At 40.0% G+C, this 17,093-nt stretch overlaps 9 protein-coding genes, 1 long non-coding RNA gene and 1 pseudogene across 10 annotated transcripts; 5 read left to right on the forward strand and 6 right to left on the reverse strand.

Moving 5' to 3' along the window:
• Positions 1-264: 264 nt before the first annotated feature.
• On the forward strand, positions 265-1,801 carry LOC108070236 (serine protease inhibitor 42Dd-like). The gene is made up of 4 exons (XM_017160630.3): positions 265-394; positions 444-1,288; positions 1,338-1,473; positions 1,529-1,801. Exons 1-4 carry the CDS (start codon positions 382-384, stop codon positions 1,654-1,656), a joined length of 1,122 nt encoding a protein of 373 aa, XP_017016119.2. The 5' UTR covers positions 265-381; the 3' UTR covers positions 1,657-1,801.
• Positions 1,748-3,279, forward strand: LOC123003229 (serine protease inhibitor 42Dd-like; annotated as a pseudogene).
• Positions 3,280-3,631: 352 nt separating this feature from the next.
• Positions 3,632-5,147, forward strand: LOC108070220 (serine protease inhibitor 42Dd-like). Its single transcript, XM_044395072.2, has 4 exons — positions 3,632-3,781; positions 3,831-4,672; positions 4,722-4,857; positions 4,912-5,147. The coding sequence occupies exons 1-4, from the start codon at positions 3,769-3,771 to the stop codon at positions 5,037-5,039; spliced, it is 1,119 nt and encodes a 372-aa protein (XP_044251007.1). The 5' UTR covers positions 3,632-3,768; the 3' UTR covers positions 5,040-5,147.
• A 128-nt stretch (positions 5,148-5,275) lies between these two features.
• Positions 5,276-6,609, forward strand: LOC108070233 (uncharacterized). The gene is made up of 3 exons (XM_017160629.3): positions 5,276-5,901; positions 5,970-6,371; positions 6,431-6,609. Exons 1-3 carry the CDS (start codon positions 5,839-5,841, stop codon positions 6,473-6,475), a joined length of 510 nt encoding a protein of 169 aa, XP_017016118.1. The 5' UTR covers positions 5,276-5,838; the 3' UTR covers positions 6,476-6,609.
• Positions 6,610-8,205, reverse strand: LOC108070219 (serine protease inhibitor 42Dd-like). Its single transcript, XM_017160608.3, has 4 exons — positions 8,063-8,205; positions 7,172-8,013; positions 6,982-7,120; positions 6,610-6,905 (listed from the first exon to the last, which is right to left on the reverse strand). Exons 1-4 carry the CDS (start codon positions 8,073-8,075, stop codon positions 6,757-6,759), a joined length of 1,143 nt encoding a protein of 380 aa, XP_017016097.3. The 5' UTR covers positions 8,076-8,205; the 3' UTR covers positions 6,610-6,756.
• Positions 8,206-8,274: 69 nt separating this feature from the next.
• Positions 8,275-9,749, reverse strand: LOC108070237 (serine protease inhibitor 42Dd-like). The gene is made up of 4 exons (XM_017160631.3): positions 9,608-9,749; positions 8,714-9,558; positions 8,528-8,663; positions 8,275-8,473 (listed from the first exon to the last, which is right to left on the reverse strand). The coding sequence occupies exons 1-4, from the start codon at positions 9,618-9,620 to the stop codon at positions 8,346-8,348; spliced, it is 1,122 nt and encodes a 373-aa protein (XP_017016120.2). The 5' UTR covers positions 9,621-9,749; the 3' UTR covers positions 8,275-8,345.
• A 10-nt stretch (positions 9,750-9,759) lies between these two features.
• LOC138913774 (uncharacterized) lies at positions 9,760-10,946 on the forward strand. The gene is made up of 2 exons (XR_011419614.1): positions 9,760-9,871; positions 9,933-10,946. It is a non-coding gene; the product is annotated as an uncharacterized lncRNA (long non-coding RNA).
• Positions 10,216-11,850, reverse strand: LOC123003192 (serine protease inhibitor 42Dd-like). The gene is made up of 4 exons (XM_044394927.2): positions 11,707-11,850; positions 10,815-11,656; positions 10,630-10,765; positions 10,216-10,468 (listed from the first exon to the last, which is right to left on the reverse strand). Exons 1-4 carry the CDS (start codon positions 11,717-11,719, stop codon positions 10,329-10,331), a joined length of 1,131 nt encoding a protein of 376 aa, XP_044250862.2. The 5' UTR covers positions 11,720-11,850; the 3' UTR covers positions 10,216-10,328.
• A 523-nt stretch (positions 11,851-12,373) lies between these two features.
• Positions 12,374-13,955, reverse strand: LOC108070232 (serine protease inhibitor 42Dd-like). The gene is made up of 4 exons (XM_017160628.3): positions 13,877-13,955; positions 12,985-13,826; positions 12,800-12,935; positions 12,374-12,628 (listed from the first exon to the last, which is right to left on the reverse strand). The coding sequence occupies exons 1-4, from the start codon at positions 13,887-13,889 to the stop codon at positions 12,489-12,491; spliced, it is 1,131 nt and encodes a 376-aa protein (XP_017016117.3). The 5' UTR covers positions 13,890-13,955; the 3' UTR covers positions 12,374-12,488.
• A 624-nt stretch (positions 13,956-14,579) lies between these two features.
• On the reverse strand, positions 14,580-16,193 carry LOC138913772 (serine protease inhibitor 42Dd-like). The gene is made up of 4 exons (XM_070218359.1): positions 16,071-16,193; positions 15,179-16,020; positions 14,994-15,129; positions 14,580-14,824 (listed from the first exon to the last, which is right to left on the reverse strand). The coding sequence occupies exons 1-4, from the start codon at positions 16,081-16,083 to the stop codon at positions 14,685-14,687; spliced, it is 1,131 nt and encodes a 376-aa protein (XP_070074460.1). The 5' UTR covers positions 16,084-16,193; the 3' UTR covers positions 14,580-14,684.
• Positions 16,194-16,252: 59 nt separating this feature from the next.
• Positions 16,253-17,033, reverse strand: LOC108070228 (uncharacterized). The gene is made up of 3 exons (XM_017160620.3): positions 16,923-17,033; positions 16,748-16,857; positions 16,253-16,688 (listed from the first exon to the last, which is right to left on the reverse strand). Exons 1-3 carry the CDS (start codon positions 16,990-16,992, stop codon positions 16,362-16,364), a joined length of 507 nt encoding a protein of 168 aa, XP_017016109.2. The 5' UTR covers positions 16,993-17,033; the 3' UTR covers positions 16,253-16,361.
• Between the last annotated feature and the right edge of the window lie 60 nt (positions 17,034-17,093).

The raw sequence follows: 17,093 nt of genomic DNA on the forward strand, positions 1-17,093 counted from the left end.
AATATAAAATCAATATTAAATTTAATATCAATAAATAAAATAGGACGATGCAAACAAGAATCTCGCCCCTCGAAATTGTGATGGCTATGTTATACATAGGAGCTAAGAGAAAAACAGCAAAGGAAAATTAAATATGTTACCCTTTATTTTAAAACATTTTAAACTAGTTGTTAAATTGGTTTTTTTCAATGGGCCTGCTTCTTTTTTATATTTATCAATTGTTACTGTCCGCAATCTTGTTATAGTGGCCTTAAAATACCAAATGTAATCCGACTGAACCAAATAAATTATAGTACATAATGGCAAATCAAATTTGATTAGTATACAGAGTATATATAACCGCCAGTCTGCGATCTCCTCTCAATTAGAGTAACGGTCGAAATGAAGTATTTATGTAAGTTAACAACTTAATTTCGTTTCAAAGTCTTCACATTTTCGCATAGGTCTGATTTTGTTGGCCACGTCAGTGACTGGACGATTCACTGATGATTTTTATCAACAACTGGCCAAGGATAATGCAAATAAGAACCTTATTTCCTCGCCCCTTTCCGCGGAAATTGTCATGAGCATGGTCTACATGGCATCTGGGGGAAAAACAGCCCAGGAAATGAGGGACGTTTTGAAACTGCCTGCGGACAAAAAGGAAGTAGCACGTAAATACAAGGACTTTTTGACAAATCTCGAAGGACGTGAGAAGGTGGCAATCCTTGAACTGGCCAACCGCATTTACGTTAATGATCGCTACTCGCTGCTTCCGGAGTTCAATAAGGTGGTTAAAGATTCCTTTAAGGCCGAAGCCGAGGCTATCAGCGTAAAGGATCCCCAAAAAGCGGTTTCGATCATCAATAAGTGGGTGAAGGAACAGACTCGCAACAGGATCAAAAGCATAGCTGAGGAAAAAGATATAAACCCTGATTTAACTGTGGTTCTCTTGAACGCAATTTACTTTAAAGGCCAGTGGCAGGAACAGTTTAATTCTAGCAATACAAAGAAGGCAGACTTTCGAACTGCTGACAAAAAAATCGTTCCTGTCCAAATGATGTCCCATTTCGGCAAGTTTAGGGCGAATTATATACCCAAATTAGATGCCAAGGTGATAGAGCTACCTTACCGCAATTCAAGCCTCTCCATGGTCATCTTTTTGCCGGAAAAAGTCGATGGTCTGCCAGAATTGGAGAAGAAGATCGCCGATTTCCCTGCATATATTCCAGTAATACAGGAAGTGGATTTGAAACTGCCCAAGTTCAAAATCGAATTTAAAGCTCTTTTGAACGATATTCTTGAAAAGGTGGGTGAACTTATTTTTATAGCGTAATATTTATAGGTTGTATTTTTAGATGGGCATCGTAGCCGCATTCACTGATAAGGCGGATTTTAGTGGTCTAGTACAAATACCAACCAAGATCAGCAAAGTCATTCAAAAGGCCTTCATCGAGGTTAACGAAGAGGGTGCCGAAGCAGCCGCTGTAACAGGTATTTTTGGATCTTTTTAAGACCCACCGTTTTTTCAACATTCTTTAATCTTCAGGTGTAATTGGGTCGATAACATTAATTGCAAGGCCGCGTCCTTTGGTGTTCAATGCCGATCATCCGTTTGCCTACATCATTCGCGATGAGAAGACTATTTACTTCCAGGGACACTTCGTAAAGCCATGAAAGTAAATTTCTTTTTTTGTACTAGCACATTTGTGAATTACCAATTGTTACTGTCCTATTCCTTGTCCGCAATTTCGTTATAGTGACCTTAAAATATTAAATGTAATCCGACTAAACCAAATAAATTATAAATCTGCATGGCAAATCTAATTAGTATACAGAGTATATATAAGCGCCAGTCTGTAATCTCTTCTTAGTTAGAGTAACGGTCGAAATGAAGTATCTATGTAAGTTAACAACCTAATTTCGCTTAAAAGTCTTCACATTTTCCCACAGGTCTGATTTTGTTGGCCACGTCAGTGACTGGTCGATTCACTGATGATTTTTATCAACAACTGGCTAAGGATAATGCAAATAAGAATCTTATATCTTCGCCCCTTTCCGCGGAAATTGTCATGAGCATGGTCTACATGGCAGCTGGCGGAAAGACGGCCGAGGAAATGAGGGACGTTTTGAAACTGTCCGCGGACAAAAAGGAAGTGGCAAGAAAATACAAGGAATTTCTAACTAATCTCGAAGGACGCGAGAAGGTAGCCATCCTTGATCTGGCCAACCGCATTTACGTAAACGATCGATTCTCGCTGCTTGCGGAGTTCAATCAGGTGGTTAGATAATCCTTTAAGGCCGAAGCGGAGGCCATCAGCTTAAAGGACACCTTCGATTATTAATAAGTGGGTGAAAGATCAGACGAGCGACAGGATCAAAAGCATAGTTAAGAAAGAAGATTTGAGTAATGCTTATATAATGGTTCTCTTGAATGCGATTTACTTCAAAGGCCAGTGGCAGTACAAGTTTGACCCTGTACGTACAAAGAAGGCCGATTTCCGAATTACCGACCAACAACGCGTACCTGTCCAGATGATGTCACAAAATGGCACTTTTAAGGCGAATTATATACCTGAATTAGATGCCAAAGTGATTGAGCTTCCTTACCGAAACTCAAGCCTCTACATGGTAATTTTTTTGCCGGAAAAAATCGATGGTCTGCCAGAATTGGAGAAGAAGATCGCAGGTTTCTCTGGGATTCTACCAAGAATAGATCTACACTTGCACCTGCCCAAGTTCAAAATCGAATTTACTGCAGAACTAAAGAAGATTCTAAGCACGGTGGGTGTGACCTGATTTTTATGGGTTCATTTCTAAATCGAACATTTATAGATGGGCCTAAAAGATGCTTTTGGTGACAATGCGGATTTTAGAGGTCTAGTAAAATCGTCATCTGCAAAGATCAGCAAAGTCATACAAAAGGCTTTCATCGAGGTTAACGAAGAGGGTGCCGAGGCAGCAGTTGTAACAGGTATTTATAACTTGGTTAAAAGTCTTACATTTTTCAATAATATTTTATCGCTTTTTACAATATACAATTTTATCAGCTGTAGACATGCTTGTTCTGGGATGCGCAAACTGCGGTAAACCGAAGCCCTTTGTTTTTAATGCCGATCATCCGTTCGCCTACGTCATTCGTGATGAGAACACCGTTTATTTTCAGGGACATTTCGTAAACCCTGGACAATAATAGCTTAGGTACCTTAAAATGTGTATCGTACAAAATGCCAATAATAAAAATCAAATCGAATTTGTGGGGTGACCCAGAATTTGGTTGTGGTATAAGTTTTCAGAAAAGATTTGTTGTTGCATACTTTTAATACCATGTTTACTTTTACATATCCCCTAAATTTGTGTGGGTTGCTTTGGGTGTTATTATTTCTACCTGTAATTCTAAAACGTGGTTTAAGCTACTCATTTTAAATGGTTCCTTGTAGATCACAATGGAGGGCCTAGTTACGAAACACATGAGTGTGCGATTAAGTAATACCTGTGTAAATCCGAAAGATACCGCAAAAACTAAAAGGATAGCATACTAAGTCTTTAACAATTTCAATTGGCTTGAGAGAAGAGCGGTGAACTTTAGACTTCAGAATTACCACTTTGAGAAAAATAGGAAATATTCTTAACCTTTAAAGAAATATGACCTTAAAATGGTTGAAGTTAAAAATAATTCGTCGAAACCAATTTTATTAGCAAGCTCGATGGCAGTTCTAATTTGATTAATAAACAGAGTATATATAATCGCCAGTCTGTGATCCCTTCTTACTTTGAGCATCGGTCGGAATGAAGTACTTATGTAAGTTAATATTATAATTTCGATGAAAAACTCATCAATTTTCCCACAGGTTTAATTTTGTTGGCCACGTCAGTGACTGGTCGATTCACTGATGATTTATACCAGCTTTTGGCAAAGGATAAGGCAAACGAGAACCTTATTTCCTCGCCCCTTTCCGTGGAAATTGTCATGAGCATGGTCTACATGGCAGCTGGGGGAAAAACAGCCCAGGAAATGCGGGATGTTTTGAAACTGCCCGCCGACAAAAAGGAAGTGGCACGTAAATACAAGGACTTTTTGACAAATCTCGAAGGACGTGAGAAGGTGGCAATCCTTGAACTGGCCAACCGCATTTACGTAAACGATCGATTCTCGCTGCTTCCGGAGTTCAATAAGGTGGTTAAAGATTCCTTTAAGTCGGAAGCCGAGGCCATCAGCGTAAATGATCCCGAAAAAGCGGTTTCGATCATCAATAAGTGGGTGAAGGAACAAACTCGCGACAGGATCAAAAGCATAGCTGAGAAAGAAGATATAGACTCTGATTTAACTGTGGTTCTCTTGAATGCAATTTACTTTAAAGGCCAGTGGCAGGAACAGTTTAATTCTAGCAATACAAAGAAGGCAGACTTTCGAACTGCTGACAAAAAAATCGTTCCTGTCCAGATGATGTCCCAAATTGGCGAGTTTAAGGCGAATTATATACCAAAATTAGATGCCAAAGTAATTGAGCTACCTTACCGCAATTCAAGCCTCTCCATGGTCATCTTTTTGCCGGAAAAAGTCGATGGTCTGCCAGAATTGGAGAAGAAGATCGCAGGTTTCTCCGGATATCTGCCAGTACAGAAAGTGGATTTGAAACTGCCCAAGTTCAAAATCGAATTTGAATCTCTTTTGAAAGATATTCTTAAAAAGGTGGGTGAAGTTATTTTTATAGCGTAATCTTTATATGTGGTATTTTTAGATGGGCATAGTAGCTGTATTCACTGATAAGGCGCAATTAAGTGGTCTAGTACAAAAACCAACCAAGATCAGCAAAGTCATTCAAAAGGCCTTTATCGAGGTTAACGAAGAGGGTGCCGAAGCAGCCGCTGTAACAGGTATTTTTGGATATTTTTAAGACCCACCCTTTTTCAACATTCTTTAATCTGCAGCTGTGTTTGGGTCCGGAATCAAAATGGCAGGTCCGCGTCCCTTCAAGTTCAATGCTGATCATCCGTTTGCCTACGTCATTCGCGATGAGAAGACCATTTACTTCCAGGGGCATTTCGTAAAGCCATGAAAATGAATCTCTTTTGTGTACTAGCATATTTGTCAATTATGCAATTGTTATAGTACTAGTGCAAATTTGTCAATATTAATGGCAATAAAAGATATAAAAGTTTCTTAATTTCTTGCTCAAATTTAGTTTATCGACCTAAGCAAGCGCAATTCAAATTATTAAAATAGTTTAAATAATATTTCGCCATAAAAATGCTATACTCATGTGTATAGCTTCAGTATCCGTGCATTTCAATCGATTGCATGCCATTCAATGCCCCACAAAGGCTATAAAAAACATCTCCGCATTCGCAGCCACAAATCATTTTGATCTGCAACTATTAAAACAATTACATCGCATAGAAATCGCACCGGGCTCATGCAGTTGGTGGCTAACAAGAGTGATGGCTACTTATCAATTAGGGGTAACTGATTTTAACTAACTCTTGATGACTCGGCTGTTGTATATACGTTATATAGTTTATATAGTTTTGGGTGCAAACAAATTTCGGGAGATCAAGAGATCAAATTCCAGCAACACGCTAAACACAAACAATACCATGTCGCTGGGGGCAATTAAAAATGGCTGGCCATAATAATCCGTAATTCCGACATTTAGAGCGGTCTAATGGATGACCGACTGCCCAGTGTTGGTTCAGCGATCAATTGAGCCGAACGATCACTGATCGCAGCAGCCAAATACCGCTTAATGTGCAAATAATTGTGGATTTCGGAAGAACGGGGCTACCAAGAGTTCCATATAAATAGGGCCTGGGTCATCCAGGAGTTTGCACATCCATCCAAAACTTCGAGTGTACAGAATGCTGCGAGAGATCTGCTTTTTCCTGGTCAGCTGTGTGGCCTTTCAGGCAGCCTTGGCTTGCGTAAGTGTTCTGGGGATTACAATAACCGAAGCCTAACCAAACCTTAACCTCTGGATATATCCCCTTAGAATGGCTACAAGGCCAAGCTGGTGAAGATGGAGAACTGTGCTGGCGAGGATGCCATCATGACGGTGGGCAGCGACTTTAGCCTGAAGCTGAACAAGAAATGCGAGCTGGTTCCCTCGGGTTGCATCTCCAATAAGCCCTTCGGAACCGCCGTGGCCAAGTTCAAGGTGCAGAAGGACGGCATCGTGATGAAGGAGGGCAAGATCGACCTGTGCGCCGCCATCGACCAGGCCTCCTCGGAGGGCAAGGACATGCTGAAGCTTTTCGGAGCTCCCTCCTCCTGTCCCGTGGCCGAGGAGAAGGTGTGCGCCAACGATCACACCGTGGATCTCAGCAAATACAAGGCCATGTTGGGCATGGCCCGCGGTCACCTGATCATCGATTCGGAGGTCAAGCACGACACCGTAAGGCATTTTCCTATATGCTATTTTCCTTCCTAATTGATTTCCTTTTTTGATTCCAGGGCAAGTCCTGCTTCCATGCCGAAATCGAACTCACCAAGAACTAAGGGTCGTTACAGATGTTCGAGGTCTAAGGTTTATATTATGAGTCTTGCAAATCTTGTAGTTGTAAATACGAATGCAATCAAAACTGGTAATGAGGTGCACACAAAAAATAAATATTCAAAAAATACCGAACAAATATGATCTGTTTGAATTTATTAATAATATTGAAATGCATTTCCAGAAGATGAAGGTTTATTTGTTTATAAGTAAAGCAAAAGACTAAGGGGTATGCGATAGTTCAGGCTTACCACTTATTGAAATTGTATAAAATTTTAATTCGCAATTATTGTCCTGGCTTTACGAAGTGCCCCTGGAAGTAAACGGTGTTCTTATCGCGAATGACGTAAGCGAATGGATGATCGGCATAAAAAAGAAAGGGAGCAGTGTGCCGACCACCGCAGCCCACGCATATCGGAACCATCATGTCTAAATCTGATAAAATAGTACATTGTAAAAAGCGATTAAATATGACTGAAAAATGTTAAGCTTTTAACCAAGCCAAAAGTACCTGATAAAGCTGCTGCCTCGGCACCCTCTTCGTTAACCTCGATGAAGGCCTTTTGTATGACTTTGCTGATCTTGGCAGATGACGATTTTACTAGACCTCTAAAATCCGCATTGTCACTAAAAGCATCTTTAAGACCCATCTGTAAATGTTCGAATTAGAAGTGAACCCATAAAAATCAGGACACACTCACCGTGCTTAGAATCTTATTTAGTTCTGCAGTAAATTCGATTTTAAACTTGGGCAGGTGCAAATATACTTGCACTCTTGGCAGATTCCCGGAGAAACCTGCGATCTTCTTCTCCAATTCTGGCAGACCATCGACCTTTTCCGGCAAAAAGATGACCATGTATAGGCTTGAATTGCTGTAAGGAAGCTCGATTACTCTGGCATCTAAGTGGGGTATATATCCCGCCTTCAAAGTGACATATTGTGACATCATCTGGATAGGTTCCCGTTTTTGGTCGGTAATTCGGAAATCGGCCTTCCTTGTACGGACAGGGTCAAACTTGTACTGCCACTGGCCTTTGAAGTAAATCGCATTCAAGAGAACCATTATAAAAGCATTGCTCAAATCTTCTTTCTTAACTATGCTTTTGATCCTGTCGCGTGTCTGATCTTTCACCCACTTATTGATGATCGAAGCCGCTTTTGTTGTGTCCTTTAAGCTGATGGCCTCCGCTTCGGCCTTAAAAGATTCTCTAACCACCTGATTGAACTCCGGAACCAAAGTGTGTTTATCGTTTACATAAATGCGGTTGGCCAGATCAAGTAATGCCACCTTTTCGCGTCCTTCGAGATTAGTTAGAAATTCCTTGTATTTACGAGCAACTTCGTTTTTGTCCGCGGACAGTTTCAAAACATTCCTCATTTCCTGGGCCGTCTTTCCGCCAGCTCCCATGTAGACCATGCTCATGACAATTTCCGCGGAAAGGGGCGAGGAAATAAGGTTCTTATTTGCATTATCCTTGGCCAGTTGTTGATAAAAATCATCGTTGAATCGTCCAGTCACTGACGTGGCCAACAAAATCAGACCTATGGGAAAATGTGAAGACTTTTAAGCGAAATTAGGTTGTTAACTTACACAGATACTTCATTTCGACCGTTACTCTAACTAAGAAGAGATTACAGACTGGCGCTTATATATACTCTGTATACTAATCGAATTAGATTTGCCATGCAGATTTATAATTTATTTGGTTTAGTCGGATTACATTTGATATTTTAAGGTCACTATTACAAGATTGCGGACAAGGAATATGACAGTAACATTAGATTAATTAAAAAGGAGCAGGCCCAGTGAAAAATTCCAATTTATTCCAATTCCATAATTAACAAATGTGCTAGACAAAAAAATAAATTTACTTTCATGGCTTAACGAAGTGTCCCTGGAAGTAAATGGTCTTCTCATCGCGAATGATGTATGCAAACGGATGATCGGCATTGAACTCCATTGTAGGCAGGCTTGCACTTATTGTTATCGTCCCAATTACACCTGCAGATTAAAGAATGTTGAAAAATGGTGGGTCTTAAAAAGATCCAAAAATACCTGTAACAACGGCTGCTTCGGCACCCTCTTCGTTAACCTCGAGGAAGGCCTTTTGAATGACTTTGCTGATCTTGGCTGGTACTTTTACTAGACCACCAAAATCCGCCTTATCAGTGAATGCAGCTACTATGCCCATCTGAAAATACAAAGCTATAAAGATAACGCTTTAAAAATAAGTTCACCAACCTTTTCAAGAATATCTTTCAAAAGAGATTCAAATTCGATTTTGAACTTGGGCAGTTTCAAATCCACATTCTGTACTGGCAAATATCCGGAGAAACCTGCAATCTTTTTCTCCAATTCTGGCAGACCATCGACTTTTTCCGGCAAAAAGATGACCATGGAGAGGCTTGAATTGCGGTAAGGTAGCTCTATCACTTTGGCATCTAATTTTGGTATATAATTCGCCCTAAACTCGCCGAATTGGGACATCATCTGGACAGGAACGATTTTTTTGTCAGCAGTTCGAAAGTCTGCCTTCTTTGTATTGCTAGAATTAAACTGTTCCTGCCACTGGCCTTTAAAGTAAATTGCGTTCAAGAGAACCACAGTTAAATCAGGGTTTATATCTTTTTCCTCAGCTATGCTTTTGATCCTGTCGCGAGTCTGTTCCTTGACCCACTTATTGATGATCGAAACCGCTTTTTGGGGATCCTTTACGCTAATAGCCTCGGCTTCGGCCTTAAAGGAATCTTTAACCACCTTATTGAACTCCGGAAGCAGCGAGAATCGATCGTTTACGTAAATGCGGTTGGCCAGCTCAAGGATAGCCACCTTCTCACGTCCTTCGAGGTTTGTCAGAAAGTCCTTGTATTTACGTGCCACTTCCTTTTTGTCGGCGGGCAGTTTCAAAACGTCCCGCATTTCCTGGGCTGTTTTTCCCCCAGCTGCCATGTAGACCATGCTCATGACAATTTCCGCGGAAAGGGGCGAAGATATAAGATTCTTGTTTGCATTATCCTTAGCCAATTGTTGATAAAAATCATCAGTGAATCGTCCAGTCACTGACGTGGCCACTGACAAAATCAGACCTATGCGAAAATTCTTGAGTTTTTAATGGAAAATTATTTTTTTACTTACATAGATACTTCATTTGGTACGCTGTCAAAACTTAGATGGGTTTACAGACTAGTGAGTATATATACTCTGTTCGATAATCGAATTAGATTCGCCAAAGAGTTGTATAATTGAATCGGTTTAGTCGAATTCCTTTATGCACACTCTTTTTTTTCAAAGGATTAACTACGTTAGGAAAGCTACTACTGGTTGGTACATACCTAGCTAAGGTCAAAAATAAATACGTTCGTAGGATATAGGGAGCATCATGATCTCAGTACCAAGAAGGTAATAGAACTAAGAAAACAATTGTTTGTGGGAAAACTAAATCTAGAATTTTGTACTCTAGATTTTGTAAATCTTTAAAAGCCGAAAATTGGTCGGATATTGGTCGTCATCGGTTCTTGGGAAACGGCTACCTATAATAGACTCGATGTGACCCCTTAGAAAGGGGCCCTTACAAGTCCGAAATGAAACCAAACTTTAACTGAAGCTTAAACAAACCCTGCCCTAACCGCTGGATATATCACTTTTAAAATGGCTACAAGAAACCGCCTTGAAAATAAGCCTATAATGACACATGCAGCAGAAAGGTTTATTTATTGATAAATTATGCAAAAGACTAAGAGGTATCCGATAGTTCAGGCACTCTCACGACCACTCTTTATTTACCACTTATGTATTACTGAACTTTTATAAAATTTGAATTGTATTGTAATTGTGTGCGTGAATTAAAACGGGAACTTTATTGTTTAGGCTTTACGAAGTGCCCCTGGAAGTAAATAGTCTTCTGATCGCGAATGACATATGCAAACGGATGATCTGCATTGAACTCCATGGGAGGCTTGGGCCCACAACTTGCGCATTTACCTGTCATCAATACAGCTGCGTCGAAAAAGAATGTTGTGAAAAAAAATAAACCACTAAGCCTAATTTTTCGTCCGCATGTTGAACTGAAAGTGAACTTGAGGGTCCAAATTTCAATACTTTTTTAAATACTAACCGCCCTTTTAGTTGAACATGCGAACAAGAAACTATAAAAATACCTGTAACAGCGGCTGCTTCGGCACCTTCTTCGTTAACCTCGATAAAAGCTTTTTGTATGACTTTGCTGATTTTGGCTTCTGCTTTTACTAGACCACTAAAATCCGCATTTCTAGAGAATGCGTCTACTATGCCCATCTAAAAGTAAAAGTTATAAAGAGAATCCTATATAAATTAGTACACCCACCTTCATGAGAATTTCTTTTAAAAGGGACTTAAATTCGATTTTGAACTTGGGCAGCTTCAAATTCACATTCCGTGGCATCAGAAAGCCGGAGAAACCTGCGATCTTTTTCTCCAATTCTGGCAGACCATCGACTTTTTCCGGCAAAAAGATGACCATGTATAGGCTTGAATTGCGGTAAGGAAGCTCGATTACTTTGGCATCTAATTCGGGTATATAATTCGCTCTAAATGAGCCCGAAAGTGACATCATCTGGACAGAGCCGATTTTTTTGTCAGCAGTTCGAAAATCGGCCTTCTTGGTATTGCTAGAATCGAACTGGTACTGCCACTGGCCTTTGAAGTAAATTGCATTCAAGAGAACAGCAATAAGATCATTGGTTATATCTTCTTCCTCAACTATGTTTTTGATCCTGTCGCGAGTCTGTTTCTTCACCCACTTATTGATGATCGAAGCCGCTTTTTTGCGATCCTTTACGCTGATAGCCTCGGCTTCGGCTTTAAAGGAATCCCTAACCACCTGATTGAACTCCGGAACTAAGGTGTATTTATCGTTTACGTAAATGCGGTTGGCCAGATCAAGGATGGCCACCTTCTCGCGTCCTTCGAGATTTGTCAGAAAGTCCTTATATTTACGTGCCACTTCTTTTTTGTCCGTGGGCAGTTTCAAAACATTCCTGATTTCCTGGGCCGTCTTTCCCTCAGCTCCCATGTAGGCCAAGCCCATGGCAATTTCCACGGAAAGGGGCGAAGAAATAAGGTTCTCGTTTGCATTCTCCTTTGCCAAAAGCTGGTATAAATCATCAGTGAATCGACAAGTCACTGACGTGGCCAACAAAATCAGACCTATGCAAGAATTCTTGAGTTTTTAATGGAAAATTATTTTTTCTACTTACATAGATACTTCATTTGGTACGCTGTCAAAACTTAGATGGGATTACAGACTAGCGAGTTTATATATACTCTGTTTCCTAATCAAATTAGATTCGCTAAGGAGTTGTATAATTTAATCGGTTTGGTCGCATACCTTTATTCACACTATTTTGTTCAAAGGATTAGCTATGTTAGGAAAGTTACTACTCGTTGGTACATACCTAGCTAAGGTTCAAGGAACTTGGTAAAAATAAATACTAAGTAAGATAAAGGGGTCATCATGATCTCAGTACCAAGATATAGGTAAAAGTAAATATTTCTATCGAACTAAGAAAACAATTGTTTGTGGGAAAACTAAATCTAGCTTTTGAACTCGGTTCTCTTGTAAATCTGCCGACATTGGTAGTCACCTTTAATAGCCGAAAGTTGGTCGGATAATGGGCATAATCGGTTCTTGCCATCGAATAGCACTCGATGGAAGGTATAGTAGACGATGTGGCCCCTTGGAATGGGGGCCCTTACAAGTCAGAAATGTAACCAAGCCCTAACCGAAGCTTAAACGAACCCTAACCTTAACCTATGGATATATCCCTTTTAAAATGGCTACAAGTAACTGCCTTGAAAAAACCTTAAATGTCACATGTGGCAGAAAGGTTTATTTATTAATAAACTAAGCAAAAGACTAAGGGGTATCCGATAGTTCAGGTACTCTTACCAACACGCTTTATTTACCACTTATGTATTACTGAATTTTGATAACACTTGAATTTGATTGTAATTGTGGGCGTGATTTTATACGGGAACTTTATTGTTCAGGCTTTACGAAGTGCCCCTGGAAGTAAGTGGTCTTCTCATCGCGAATGACGTATGCAAAAGGATGATCTGCATTGAACTCCATGGGAGGCGGGGGCGTACAACTTGCGCAGGTATAAGATATCACTACAGCTGTGTTGAAATAGAATGTTGTTAGAAAAAAATTAAACCACTAAGCCTCATTTCTCGTCCGCATGTTAAACTAAAAGTGACTTTTTAAGGTCCAAATTTCAATACGTTTTTAAAGTACTAAGCGCGCTTTTAGTTAAACATGCGAACTAGACAAAAAATAATAAAAAATACCTGTAGCAGCTGCTGCCTCAGCACCTTCTTCGTTAACCTCGATGAAAGCCTTGTGAATGACTTTGCTGATTTCGGCTTGTGCTTGTACTAGACCACTAAAATCCGCATTTTTAGTGAATGCATCTACTATGCCCATCTAAAAATACAAGCTATAAAGGTAACCCTATACAAATTAAGATACCCACCTTCATAAGAATATCTTTTAGAAGGGTTGAAAATTCGATTTTGAACTTTGGCAGCTTCAAAATCACATTCTGACTTCGCAGATACCCGGAGAAACCTGCGATCTTTTTCTCCAATTCTGGCAGACCATCGACTTTTTCCGGCAAAAAGATGACCATGGACAGGCTTGAATTGCGGTAAGGAAGCTCGATTACTTTGGCATCTAATTCGGGTACATAATTCGCTCTAAATGTGCCTAAAAGTGACATCATCTGGACAGGAACGAGTTTTTTGTCAGCTGTTCGAAAGTCGGCCTTCTTGGTATTGGCAGTATTGAATTGGTACTGCCACTGGCCTTTGAAGTAAATCGCATTTAAGAGAGCCATTATAAAATTATTTCTCAAATCATCTTTCTTAACTATGCTTTTGATCCTGTCGCGTGTCTGATCTTTTACCCACTTGTTGATGATCGAAACCGCTTTTGATGTCTCCTTTAGGCTGATGGCCTCCGCTTCGGCCTTAAAGGATTCTCTAACCACCTGATTGAACTCGGGAACTAGCGAGTAGCGATCGTTTACGTAAATGCGGTTGGCCAAATCAAGGATTGCCACCTTTTCGCGTCGTTCGAGATTTGTCAAAAAATTCTTGTATTTACGTGCCACTTCCTTTTTGTCCGCGGGCAGTTTCATAACGTCCCTCATTTCCTGGGCTGTCTTGCCCACAGCTCCCATGTAGGCCAGGCTCATGGCAATTTCCACGGAAAGGGGCGAAGAAATAAGGTTCTTGTTTGCATTATCCTTAGCCAAATGTTGGTATAAATCATCAGTGAATCGACAAGTTACTGACGTGGCCAGCAAAATTAGACCTATGCGAGAATTCTTGAGTTTTTAATGGACAATTATTTTTTCTACTTACATAGATACTTCATTTGGTACGCTGTCAAAACTTAGATGGGATTACAGACTAGCGAGTTTATATATACTGTGTTTCCTAATCAAATTAGATTCGCTAAGGAGTTGTATAATTTAATCGGTTTGGTCGCATACCTTTATTCACACTATTTTGTTCAAAGGATTAGCTATGTCAGGAAAGTTACTACTCGTTGGTACATACCTAGCTAAGGTACAAGGAATTTGATAAAAATACATACTAAGTAAGATAAAGGGATCATCATAATCTCTGTACCATAATAAAAGTAAAAGTATATATTTCTATCGAACTGAGAAAACAATTGCTTGTGGAAAAACTAAATCTAGCTTTTGAACTCGGTTCTCTTGTAAATCTGCCGACATTGGTGGTCACCGATAGTTGGTCGGGTAAAGGATATCATCGATTCTTGGGAAATGGCTACCTGTATGCAATCGAATAGCACTCGATTGAAGGTATAATAGAATCGACGTGGACCCTTAGAAAGAGGGCCCTTGCAAGTCCAAAATGAAACCAAACCCTAACCGAAGCTTAAACGAACCCTAAACTTAACCTATGAATATATCCCTTTTAAAGGGATATATTTTATCCCTTTACAAGGAACTACCTTGAAAAAACCCTTAAATGTCAAATGTGGCAGAAAGGTTTATTTATTGATAAACTAAGCAAAAGACTAAGGGGTATCCTATAGTTCAGGTACTCTTACCACCACGCTTTATTTACCACTTATGTATCACTGAATTTTGATAACATTTGAATTTGATTTTAATTGTGGGCATGATTTTAGACGGGAACTTTATTGTTTAGGCTTTACGAAGTGCCCCTGGAAGTAAATGGTCTTCTCATCGCGAATGACGTATGCAAACGGATGATCTGCATTGAACTCCATGGAAGGCGGGGGCCTACAACGTTCACAGGTGAAAGACACCCCTACAGCTGTGTTGAAATAGAATGTTGTGAGAAAAAATTAAACCACTTAGCCTTATTTCTGGTCCGCATGTTAAACTAAAAGTGACTTATTAAGGTCCACATTTCAATACGTTTTTAAAGTACCAATCGCACTTTAGTTAAACATGCGAACTAGACAAAAAATAATAAAATATACCTGTAGCAGCTGCTGCCTCAGCACCCTCTTCGTTAACCTCGATGAAAGCCTTTTGTATGACTTTGCTGATTTTGGCTTCTGCTTTTACTAGACCACTTAAATCCGCTCCCTGAGTGAATGCATCTACTATGCCCATCTAAAAATACAAGCTATAAAGGTAACCCTATACAAATTAAAATACCCACCTTTATAAGAATATCTTTTAGAAGGGTTGAAAATTCGATTTTGAACTTTGGCAGCTTCAAATTCACATTATGTCTTCGCAGATACCCGGAGAAACCTGCGATCTTTTTCTCCAATTCTGGCAGGCCATCGACTTTTTCTGGCAAAAAGATGACCATGGACAGGCTTGAATTGCGGTAAGGAAGCTCGATTACTTTGGCATCTAATTCGGGTATATAATTCGCTCTAAATGAGCCCGAAAGTGACATCATCTGGACAGAACCGATTTTTTTGTCAGCAGTTCGAAAATCGGCCTTCTTGGTATTGCTAGAATCGAACTGGTACTGCCACTGGCCTTTGAAGTAAATTGCATTCAAGAGAACCATTATAAAATTATTGCTCAAATCTTCTTTCTTAACTATGCTTTTGATCCTGTCGTGCGTCTGATCTTTCACCCAATTGTTGATGATCGAAACCGCTTTTGTTGTGTCCTTTAAGCTGATGGCCTCGGCTTCGGCCTTAAAGGAATCTCTAACCACCTGATTGAACTCCGGAACTAGCGAGTAGCGATCGTTTACGTAAATGCGGTTGGCCAAATCAAGGATTGCCACCTTCTCGCGTCGTTTGAGATTTGTCAAAAAATTCTTGTATTTACGTGCCACTTCTTTTTTGTCCGCTGGTAATTTCAAAACATTCCTCATTTCCTGGGCTGTTTTGCCCCCAGCTCCCATGTAGGCCAGGCTCATGGCAATTTCCACGGAAAGGGGCGAAGAAATAATGTTCTCGTTTGCATTATCCTTAGCCAAATACTGGTATAAATCATCAGTGAATCGACCAGTCACTGACGTGGCCAACAAAATCAGACCTATGCGAGAATACTTGAGTTTTTACTGGAAAATTATTTTTACTACTTACATAGATACTTCATTTGGTACGCTGTCAGAACTAAGATGGGATTACAGACTAGCGAGTTTATATATACTCTGTTTCCTAATCAAATTAGATTCGCTAAGGAGTTGCATAATTTAATCGGTTCAGTCGGATTGAGTTATACAACATTTTATAAAAGTGTGCTAAAAATGATTTAGGCTCGGAACTTGAGTTTATAACTAATTCATTTTCTCTTGATTTTTTTCGCTGTGTATAAGTAGTCTATTCAACATATTGCTAATTCCAAATTAACAAATGAAAATGTGTTGTTAATGTTTAAGTGCTTTGCTTTCTTCTTTTGCTCCGTTGGTGGTGCTTCAGAAGGTTTGGCTTCTCCTCTTTTCTCAGAGTCCTTGCTGCAGGCGTGGTGTCTCCTCCTTCTTCTCCTTTTCTTTCTCCACCTCCTTCTCCTCCTCCTTCTCCTCCTCCGCCTCCTCCTCCTCCTCCTTCTTCCGTGGTTTCTCCCTCTGCAGCTGCGGCAGTGGTTTGTTTTCCGATTGGTGGTGCATAGGGGAAACTCATGTGGAAGTGACAGTCATCTCTGCACATTTCAAGAGTTTTGTACTCGTTTCTCCTGTAAATCCTTCGACATTTGGTGGTCACCTAAAAAAGCCAAAAGTTCCAAGGATAATGCTCATGATTTGTTCCTGGGAAATGGGTACCTGTATGCAATCGAATATAACTCGATGGAAGGAATAATAGACTCGACGTGGTCCCTTACAAGATCGTTCGTGCATGTACTTGTTGTTCACCAGGCAGCTGCTGTTCCTCGCTGGAGGATTGGAAATTGAGAGAATTGATCACCAATGGATCACCGATAATATTCTTAAATCTTACTTCTGCGCTTTCTACTCTCTATAAGAACCCAACTGACGGCAACAGCCGTCAAAAAAAGAACCAACTTCATGACGGGTCATCAGATGGATTCAGACTAAGTTGACAGCCAACTTGCGGAAAATTTAGAAATTTAAATAATTTAAGCATGAAAATTATAATTTTAAATACAGA

The sequence above is a fragment of the Drosophila takahashii genome, chromosome 2L, assembly GCF_030179915.1.
Source record: "Drosophila takahashii strain IR98-3 E-12201 chromosome 2L, DtakHiC1v2, whole genome shotgun sequence".
NCBI lineage: Eukaryota > Metazoa > Arthropoda > Insecta > Diptera > Drosophilidae > Drosophila > Drosophila takahashii.

Coding starts and splice junctions, on each gene's coding strand:
- LOC108070236 (XM_017160630.3), top strand. Junction 1,289..1,337: donor TGAACGATATTCTTGAAAAG/GTGGGTGAACTT, acceptor TTGTATTTTTAG/ATGGGCATCGTAGCCGCATT. Junction 1,474..1,528: donor CGAAGCAGCCGCTGTAACAG/GTATTTTTGGAT, acceptor TTTAATCTTCAG/GTGTAATTGGGTCGATAACA.
- LOC108070220 (XM_044395072.2), top strand. Junction 4,673..4,721: donor TGAAAGATATTCTTAAAAAG/GTGGGTGAAGTT, acceptor TGGTATTTTTAG/ATGGGCATAGTAGCTGTATT. Junction 4,858..4,911: donor CGAAGCAGCCGCTGTAACAG/GTATTTTTGGAT, acceptor TTTAATCTGCAG/CTGTGTTTGGGTCCGGAATC.
- LOC108070233 (XM_017160629.3), top strand. CDS start 5,839: ATGCTGCGAGAGATCTGCTTTTTCCTGGTCAGCTGTGTGGCCTTTCAG. Junction 5,902..5,969: donor TTCAGGCAGCCTTGGCTTGC/GTAAGTGTTCTG, acceptor ATATCCCCTTAG/AATGGCTACAAGGCCAAGCT. Junction 6,372..6,430: donor CGGAGGTCAAGCACGACACC/GTAAGGCATTTT, acceptor TTTTGATTCCAG/GGCAAGTCCTGCTTCCATGC.
- LOC108070219 (XM_017160608.3), bottom strand. Junction 7,121..7,171: donor TAAATAAGATTCTAAGCACG/GTGAGTGTGTCC, acceptor GAACATTTACAG/ATGGGTCTTAAAGATGCTTT. Junction 6,906..6,981: donor CGAGGCAGCAGCTTTATCAG/GTACTTTTGGCT, acceptor CTATTTTATCAG/ATTTAGACATGATGGTTCCG.
- LOC108070237 (XM_017160631.3), bottom strand. Junction 8,664..8,713: donor TGAAAGATATTCTTGAAAAG/GTTGGTGAACTT, acceptor TTGTATTTTCAG/ATGGGCATAGTAGCTGCATT. Junction 8,474..8,527: donor CGAAGCAGCCGTTGTTACAG/GTATTTTTGGAT, acceptor TTTAATCTGCAG/GTGTAATTGGGACGATAACA.
- LOC123003192 (XM_044394927.2), bottom strand. Junction 10,766..10,814: donor TAAAAGAAATTCTCATGAAG/GTGGGTGTACTA, acceptor TTTTACTTTTAG/ATGGGCATAGTAGACGCATT. Junction 10,469..10,629: donor CGAAGCAGCCGCTGTTACAG/GTATTTTTATAG, acceptor TTTTCGACGCAG/CTGTATTGATGACAGGTAAA.
- LOC108070232 (XM_017160628.3), bottom strand. Junction 12,936..12,984: donor TAAAAGATATTCTTATGAAG/GTGGGTATCTTA, acceptor TTGTATTTTTAG/ATGGGCATAGTAGATGCATT. Junction 12,629..12,799: donor TGAGGCAGCAGCTGCTACAG/GTATTTTTTATT, acceptor ATTTCAACACAG/CTGTAGTGATATCTTATACC.
- LOC138913772 (XM_070218359.1), bottom strand. Junction 15,130..15,178: donor TAAAAGATATTCTTATAAAG/GTGGGTATTTTA, acceptor TTGTATTTTTAG/ATGGGCATAGTAGATGCATT. Junction 14,825..14,993: donor TGAGGCAGCAGCTGCTACAG/GTATATTTTATT, acceptor ATTTCAACACAG/CTGTAGGGGTGTCTTTCACC.
- LOC108070228 (XM_017160620.3), bottom strand. CDS start 16,992: ATGAAGTTGGTTCTTTTTTTGACGGCTGTTGCCGTCAGTTGGGTTCTT. Junction 16,858..16,922: donor AGAGAGTAGAAAGCGCAGAA/GTAAGATTTAAG, acceptor CCAATCCTCCAG/CGAGGAACAGCAGCTGCCTG. Junction 16,689..16,747: donor TTATATTCGATTGCATACAG/GTACCCATTTCC, acceptor TGGCTTTTTTAG/GTGACCACCAAATGTCGAAG.